This window comes from Tiliqua scincoides, chromosome 6 (genome assembly GCF_035046505.1).
Source record: "Tiliqua scincoides isolate rTilSci1 chromosome 6, rTilSci1.hap2, whole genome shotgun sequence".
Lineage (NCBI taxonomy): Eukaryota > Metazoa > Chordata > Lepidosauria > Squamata > Scincidae > Tiliqua > Tiliqua scincoides.
This window is the reverse complement of record NC_089826.1, coordinates 29,481,020-29,490,148: the sequence shown is the minus strand read 5'-3', so window position 1 is coordinate 29,490,148 and position 9,129 is coordinate 29,481,020. Positions and strand designations below refer to the sequence as shown.

The 9,129-nt window shown below is 42.0% G+C and overlaps 1 protein-coding gene across 1 annotated transcript in view; it reads left to right on the top strand.

Moving 5' to 3' along the window:
• The first annotated feature begins 2,000 nt into the window (after positions 1-2,000).
• The window catches only part of PDE5A (phosphodiesterase 5A), an 85,613-nt gene continuing 78,484 nt past the window's right edge, over positions 2,001-9,129 (top strand). Inside the window, exon 1 of the mRNA XM_066631966.1 lies at positions 2,001-2,014. Within this exon, the coding sequence (XP_066488063.1) occupies positions 2,007-2,014 (8 nt within the window). The 5' untranslated portion in view covers positions 2,001-2,006. The remainder of the gene's footprint in view (positions 2,015-9,129) is intronic.

Genomic DNA, 9,129 nt, shown 5'->3' with positions numbered 1-9,129 from the left:
CATTTTTATACCTCCTTTCCTTCAAGGTACTCAGGGTGGTGTACATAGACCTGACCCTCCTTTTACCCTCACAACAACCCTGTGAGGTAGGTAAGGCTGAGAGATAATGAGTGGCCCCAGGACATCTAGGAAGCTTTGTCACTGAGAACAAATTTGAACCTGAATCTTCCAGGTCAAAGTCCAACACCCAAACCACTAGGGGGGCTGCTAAATCATTTTTATTTTAAATGCTGATTTTCTTTAAGTGTTTTTAAATCATAACCCCATTTAATATAAGGGTCCTTTTGGGACATTCCCGTTTCATTAAACAGTGTTTTTCAGTCTTTTTCATCTTGTGGCACACTGACAAGGTACTAAAATTGTCAAGGCACATCATCAGTGTTTCAATCGACAAGGCAAACCATCAATTGAACATCAAGTTCATCAATTGACAAGGCAAACCATGCTATCACATCCCCTAATGGCCCTACTCATAAATCAGCCTCTCCCAGACTCCTACAGCACACCAGTGAGCCATGGCACAGTGCTTGAAAAGGGCTGTCATAGAATTCTATTTAAGATCTCCCAGAGGTTCCCCCAGGGTTGTTTGTCTATTCATCAGCTGCACAGTTAATGGGAAGCTTGATTTCAGTGATTTGCAAATTGCAGGTTCATGCTGGGGTATGGAGGCCTAGTAGCTAGTACTATCAAGGAAAGGGGAATAAAGGTTCGAGAGAGGTTGGAGAGAGAAAAAGAACTGTTGAGTGCTTGGGAGGAACTTTCGTTGGGTGTGGAGAGAGGGGTTGTGTTTCTTCAGCGGGGAAACTTTCCAGGATTTGGGTACAGCAGAGTGTGCCTCAGGGTAGAATAGATCATCTTTAGGTGCCCCTGTAGAACAGTTGCACAGTTCTGACTCCACACTGCAGCATGGTCAATAGGGTGGCCACTGCATAAGTTGCCTTGTGAAGAGAGGAAGAAAAGGAAGGGCTGAGGAAAGGGAGTTGCAGCTAACTGTTTTGCAGCGGGTGCAAAAATGGAACCTCTCTTTGTAGTGGTAGTCTACCTTTGGAAACCAGTTGCGGGGTAGGGGAGGGCAAAAGTGTGGGAGGGAGATTGTCTTCATGCCTGGCTTGTGGGCTTTCTGGAAGCATCTGGCTGGCCACAGTAGGAGACTGGGTTACAGACCAGATGGACCTTCTGTCTGATCCAGGAGTTTACTCTAGATGGGGGAGTAAACCTCAAGAATACAAGGCGAGGCATTGGGGGTGACTTAGGACCCAGAGGCGGCGGCGGTGGTGCTGCTGCTTCCCCCATTTGGTCTAGCCACAGCGTTCGGACGGTGGGGTGCGGGTGGGAGTGGCGCCCCGCCTGCGGGCCATCCGCGCGCTTCAGCCATTGGCGAGAAGTTTGGAGAGCTACTCTGATGCTGATGCTGACTCTGAAAGCCCTTTGCGCTCCGGGAGCTGCGGCCGCCGCTGCCCACTAGGGGGCAGGGCTGTGCTGCTTGTCGCAGCCAGAGGCAGCCCCGGCAGGGCAAGAACTTTTTCCCTGGGAATTGATACAGTATATATAGCATCCAAGGGTGGGGGGGGGGAGGGAAAGAGCTTGCTCGCTCAGCCAAGATTTAATGCGGAGATTAAAGGAGTGCGCCTGGATGTCCTCATCTCTTGTTTGACATGCTGCCTTTTGGAGACAAAACGAGGTACTCTTCTTCTTCCTCCTCTTCCTCTTCCACTCAGCCTGCAGGATCTCAACTATTTTTAGCGGGGGGGGGGGGGGGAGGTTTCCACTCTGCACTGTTTCCTTCCCAACAAAGCAGGGCCGATGCCACAAGCCAGCTTCTCCAGGACAGCTCAGGGTGCTGGGGCTTGGCGGAGAGCTGCGTCCTGCCCGTCCTGAGCCCCTGCCCAGAGCCTCCGGCTTGCTCACCATCTGCTCCAGCTGCTGCCTGCGCTTCTGAGACCACCGATCGAGGATGGAGGGGCTTCCAGTGAGCCTCCCACCGCCTCCGCGCGTCTCCGCGTGGGATGGTGCGGTAAGATGAGAGGTGCCCATTAATTATTGACTGGCAGCTTGCACGGGTCACTGCCTCCGCCATCTGTGGCTGGCCGGGCTCACAGCCCGATCCTTGCCACGCTCTCCTGGAAGTAAGCCCCACTGACTCTAGTGGGACTTACTTCTGAGTAGACATGCCTGGGATTCAGCTGTCAGCTTGTGGCTGGCGGGGCGCTGCCATCTGTGGCTGGCCAGGCTCAGGCTGCCATCTTAGCCACACTTACCTGGGAGTAAGCCCTATTGACTCTACTGGGACTTACTTCTGAGTAGACACGCCCAGGATTGGGGTCTGACAGTGCAGTCCTATGCATGTCTACTCAGAAGTAAGTTTCATTGAGTTCTAAGGGACTTACTTGCAGGTAAGCATGCATAGGTTTGCAGCCGGAGTCCGCCTCTGCTCCAGTGTTTCCTTCCAACAGGCTGCTCCAGGCAGGCAGATGCTCCCTCCAACAGGGTGGCTGAACATTGGCATTGTCAGATGTTGAGTGCGCGCAGCTGATGCTCCAGACTTGACCTGTTCTTGCACACAGTGCGGTGTCTTCAGAGCCCAATCCAGTGCATGTCTACTCAGAAGTACATCCCATTATAGTTAATGGGGCTTACTCCAAGGAAAGCGTGGCTAGGATTGGGCCCTCAGTCCCCATCAAAGTCTGTGGCAGCTGGAGGTGGCTTCGCTCAGCTCATCGAAAAAGAACAGCCAAAAACTTTGTGGTGTTCTGGATTGGAGTAGTTGTAGCCCCACCGAGGGAGGGCTGGAATGCAAAGCAGGGCAAGCCTATTTTTTGAAGGGCTTTCTGGAAAGGACTTTGTCCAATAGTTGTGAAAATGCAAACAATAATGCCAAACAGTATTGTGATCTCTTGAGCAACTAACAATATTGTGACCTCTTGAACAACTAACCTGATATTTTGCTTGAACACTTGTGCACATTTCGTGTGGTCGTGTGCATAAGATATACAGCAATGTATTCCATATACCGGGTCAGCAGTGCTCTGCTATTTTTCACGCGCATTGGTGCATAATCCTAATAATGACAATTATGTTGGTGATGATCGCAGTCATTAAAATTGAAAGTGCAGTCATTAAAATCAAAGGGTGCTTTTGCTTTTGGGCTCAATTACGAACCCGACTGCACTCTCCATTATTATGACACCATAGTCTGTGAATATGCATAGAAGTACATTAAGGGGTTTATGTATTATTGGCTTATATTCTAAGTATTCTATGCATAATTCTTACATTATACATTGAGGCAGTGAGCTTTCATTGTCAAAGTGTGGTTGATCAACTGTTTTAATCAAAGGGCCAGTTTTAATAAGACTTAAGCACAATCCTGTGCATATCTGCTTGGAGACAAGCCCCATTATGTTCAGTGTGGTTTGCTTCCAGGAAAGTGTGTATAGGATTTCAGCCTGAGAAAATTTTAATCAGTGAGGCTGAGAGTTAAGGGTACACATCTAATTTTTTTAAGGTGCTTTTGGTTCTGGTGTAGTACTAGAATATTGAAAATGACTTTTCTTTCAAAAAAAAAAAGTGGAGGCTTTTGTGTAACGGTAAATGATCTCTTAGTAACTTGACACTTTTGTTGAAGTTTTGCAGTTACTTAACTGAAGTTTTTTAGCAAGTTGATTTATTGTTTAAAAGGCAGGTAATTCTTTGCTTGCTGATGACCATAATGCAGTTTTGGTTCTTTTATACACTGTTCTTCATATTCGTTTCTGTATAATAATACATATTATTGCTAGTACAAATATCTTATGTAGAAGTATACATGATACAAATTTAGTATATTTTATGCACTGGTGCAGATTGTACAGACTCGTACTTTTGCCTGAATGTGTTCAATAAGTGCATATTGTTTAATAGTTTTATTTGACAAACAGAAAATACTATACCAGTCTGAGTAGCGTTAAGAAATGAAATATATTGCATTTGCAGCCCAATGAAATGCATGCTTACTTGGAACTCTACTGAGTTCAGTGGTGCTTACTCTCATGTGTATAGGATCACTACCGTATAATCAGGAAATCATGCTGAACATACACATTCTAATACAGGAGCTAGAGTATGGGCTTTGTTTGGCCTATTGAGACAGATTTATGTTAGTAGTAAAGATTTGGGATGGCGTGGAAGTTAGACATAATACAACAACATGTTCCAGACACAAGTTATTTCTCCTGCTTCTGACTTCAGGGCTTGTTTGGAAACATTCTGATGTTGTGGACTGGGTGTAGGATTGCTCATTTTTTAATAGCATTCAGTGTGACCAACCTGAGTTTTCAAAACTCATATTATAAGCTGATATTGTGTCATGTGGAAAGGACCTCAGCTTTTGTATTTCTGTTTTTCAGTCAGGTGTGGTTCCATCTTACATAATCTGCTCAAATTATATCAGTGTATTTTACAATGTTTCCACACTGAAGTCATAGTACTACTTTGCAACAGGAGGCTTGGATGTTCTAAATGCACCTGATCTTAGCCCTAGGTCTAATCCTTCCTTGAACTCAGGTCTCCTGGGTGCTCCACAATACTCGGGAATGCTCAGTAGCTTGTAGAATCATACTAGATTTGTGCAGCTCTGAATTCCACAATGATTAGCTGATCGATCAATGATTAGCTGGATCGATGGCTGATACGAAATGGTATGGGTTTCATGTTTATAGCAACATGCTCTCTTAAACAGTTGTCATTTGACTTGTATGGTTGGTTAATCTGATTTCTTTGGATCAGATGCTGGGAAAATTTGTCACAATACAGTCTAGGTAACTTCTCCCTAGGGGTTTCACTTTGTCAGTTTGATTATTTCAAAGAATAGTTCCCTATACACTGCTGCTAACGGTTTGCAGGTAATAGGTCGTAAGATAAACTGCTGTAGTAAGGTAATAAAAAGTCCAGGGTGTGGTTCATGCACTTTTCTCTTTGACATATACATAGAACACATTATATTTAAGAAATCTATATGCAGAGTGGCAGCATTGTTGACCCCTTCCTGTCCTGCATGTACACAGGCCTCTCTGCAAATCTCTTTTCTTTTAACGCAGAAAAAAACTGTGGGACTGACACAGGCTGTTTGGCCTATATTGTGAATTCTCAAAACAGCTGTGATTTTATACTGTTTCTGCAACTGATATGCTCCCTGGTTAGAATTCTAGTAGAAATATAATGTATGTGACAGGCACTAATATAAGGAGACATACAGCTCAGGTATCCTGATTGAATAATCAGCCTCACTGTCTTTAAAAAAAACCCTTCTATGCCATGGTTTCATACTAATGGGGATTAGAATCCCCACATCGTGTAGAAGGATGTAGTAAAAAGACAGACAAGGTACTACTTCCAATGCTGTTGTAAGTTGCTGTCTTGATTAGGTTCATACTTAATAGTGGAGCTGTTATTTAGGTACTGCCATCAATGCCCACGGCATATTACAAGTACAAAAGGACAAGTCCCTGCCAGAAAGAACTTATAATATACCATTCTACAGTTAGGAGAAAAAAGGAATGAGTAAACAGGGGGAGAATATGTGTTGATTTCTGTGGTGTGCACCTGGGCTTACGACCATATTAGTGATTTTGAGTGCAGAACCAGAGAGAGCTAGTTACTCAAACATGGTAATGGTGATATGCTAACGGGTCAATAAATGATGTTAGACATTCTTGCTCATGCAATCTTGATATGTACCAATGTTGTTTATGCTTGTATAGAGAAGTCGGTACAATCTGTTTATGTTTATAATGGCTTGAGATTATCTAGTTGCCTTATTATTATTATTATTATTATTATTATTATTATTATTATTATTATTAATAATAATAATAATAATAATAATAATAATAATATCGCCTTTCTCCCTGAAGAAACTCAAAGCGGCTTACAAAACAAGGTTAAAACACATTAAAAACATAGTTTAAAACAGATAAAAAATAACAAATTGTAACATATTGCAAAAACAGTAGTCAGATAAAAACAAGTCAGATCCTAGCCTGATCCTACATGACTACATATAAAAAGTTGTACTTTGTTCATTCTCCCAAGTTAGTAGATTGGATTACAGCCTAGGATTGTAATCATAATAGTGGGTATTTATATGTGTGGCCTTCAAAAGATATCTTGAATATCAGATGAAAAATGCCTTCAGTTCTCAGCTGGCATTTTATAATTCAGCTTTCTGTGCTTCTCCTTGTGGTTGTCACTTATTTTGATGTTGTAATACTTCCAAAAGAGGAAGTTTCTGCCTTGTATTTATATCAGACGTGTCCTGGAGTTCAGACCATATAAAGATGTTGGGCATGATTCTTCCCAGATGGTATCGCATGGAAACAGATGTATGTGCTGCAGCATTATAAAACTAAAAACATGTGGATTGGGAGTAGGGGACACTAGCATGAGTTCTCCAGGACCATCTGAGACAACTGGTCTGCACCACTAGAACTTTGCTGAGTACTAAATCACTGTGTACAGAGTCTAGGAAGGATTGTACTCAATAATTCTGAATATATGATATTTTGGAGAGCCAATTTGTTTAATGAAATCCTTTAGTACTTTGCAGATTTTCTTTTTAGAAGCTATGTACTGTACTACATTCTAAGATTCATTGGTGAAACCAAAGATCTTGTCCATTATCTTTTAAATTTCTCCATCCACTTATCTGTTAGGAATACCTTTCTATCTTGGTTGTTGCTGAGTCAAGAAATTGGTCAGACCTTCAAAAGATTGGCTCTTTTTGCTAACTAACAGATGTCCGAAAGTAGTACTTAAGTCAGCAGCTTATGCTTTAGCATTATGAAAACCTCATGCTGCTTTTATGGAGTCTGAAATTGCCATTGTGATTGCTGTAATGAAAACTAATTAATAGACTTAATAGTTCACTGAAATAAATGCCATATGTATAAAAATTATTTTTAGATACTTTTGCATTTCAGTTAGGGCTCATGGCCAGTGTGAAAATAAAATTAGCTCTGCTTTTCAGATCTTATACAAACTGGGAATGGAAGCTCACTGTCTCATTTCCTATGCTTGCTGTGCTCTTTATCGATGTTTTCCACCTCTCCCATTTGTCGGCAGAAGCAAATTCTATATTCCAGGAGAGTTTCTCTCCATAATCTGGAATAGTCGGTGGTCAGTGGGCCAGATTCTGGTAAGAAACTCTCCCTCATTTGCTTTTGCAGGCAAACGCTATTCCTGGGGAAAGCCAAGGCCATGTTTAGGAGCATGTTGGCATAGGGTGCGGGGAAGCTAGCATGCTCCGGTTACTCTTTTATGTGGAAATACTGTTCATGGTTTGTATAACATCTGAACAGGGCTATTGAACAATTCATTACTTTGTGAATTCTCCTGTGCTGTTCTCTTGTAGATAAGGCTTGGGCTGAGAATATTTTTACTCTAGTAAATATTTTTACTCTCTTCAGCTGGGATTAGAATAAGGATAGGTTCTGATGAACCCTTGCTCAGGGGTACTTCTGCCCATCCTTCAGGAAGGTGAAAATGTCCACAGAACTAAATAGACAAGTTCTGCACATTGTACAGGGACAAATTCAAAGTCCAAACTATATGCATCAGAAACAGAAAATTACATTTTATGTGTAGATAATTTGCATAAAATGTGGAAAAGTAGAATTGGTGATATGTCATGTCCACTTGGCATAAAGCCCTTCTCTTAACCTGATACTTGTTTGTTTATTATTATTAACAGTATTTATATACCGCTTTTCTTGTACATTTTCTTGTAGCGGTTTCTTTATATACCACTTTACTTTTTATGATTAAAACTGCATGATCTGGAGGTGTTTGAAGATAATCAGTTACCTGACACCTAAGTTTACATTCAGTAAGGTGCAGTAATGGAAAAAGTTTGATTAAAACATGAATAATTGTGTTAATGGATTATTGCCTTCATTCCTAATAAGTAACGAGGAGAAAACAAGTTCCAGATTTAAAAATGAAGATCTTGCCAAGGCAATGTCTCAGCTTCTTGGATCAACCTTATGCAAGAAAAGTGTGATTTTCCCCCCCGTTACTGAAGCCTTAATCTGATTTATAATAGTTCTGGTATTGATTCTAGCTATATAAGATTGTGTTTAGCTTTCAAAAACATTAGATACTGGTTTAAAGTTTTTGAAAGCTAAATACAGTCTTGCATAGCTAGAATAAAAGTCATGAGATTTTTAAGTACAAAATGTATCACTACAAAACGCACACTACAATGTGAGTAGTGGTTAGAACATTGAATATGAACTCCAGAAACCCAGACAGAAATCCCCATTGAGCTCAGTGGTTGACCCTGGGCCAGTCAAACCCTCTAATTTTCTGTACCTCATAGGGTTGTTAGGATACAATGTGTGTGGGCAATGGGAGATAAAACCATCTCCTGATGTTTCTGAAGGAAGGTCAGCATAGCAAAATATAAAGTTCAGTGCAAGATTCTGTAAGCCAGATGTGTACATTGAGCTCTTGAGTAAACAAAAGATCAGTAAGTTGGTAACATTTGTTTTAGGTTTGGGCCTTTTTTGTTACTGAGCATGCTTTAAGAGCATGTAATAGACATTGTTTATTTTGGGGGTAATGATGCAATAATGGAGAAGTAGAAGCAAAAATAAAACACAATACAATGTATTCAGCAATATCTCACTCAACTAAGTCCTAAACTTAGGGTTCAGTCCTAACTAAAGGTTATCCACAGAACACAGCCATGCTGGCATAGGTTCCGCTGCATCCTACAAGTGATCGGAGGGGTGGAGAGGTACATAAAAGTTTATTTAACTTACCTTACTCCACTTCCGCATGGTCCCTTTTGGGTCTACTGTTTGAGCTGGCGCATGTCCATGCCTGATCTCGTCTGATCTCGGAAGCTAAGCAGGGTCAGGCCTGGTTAGTACTTGGATGGGAGACCGTCAGGGAATACCGGGTGCTGTAGGCTTATACCATAGTCTTTCGAGACTGAAGGTTGCCAACCATGTCCAAGTACAGGCAAGAGGGTGTGTCAGGGCCAAAATGGAACAGGGGATGTTGGCAGAACCATCGCTGCTGGTACCCACCCTCCAACTGCCACACCATGCCCCCCTGAGACCTCGATACCCACCCATACCCTGTTCTACC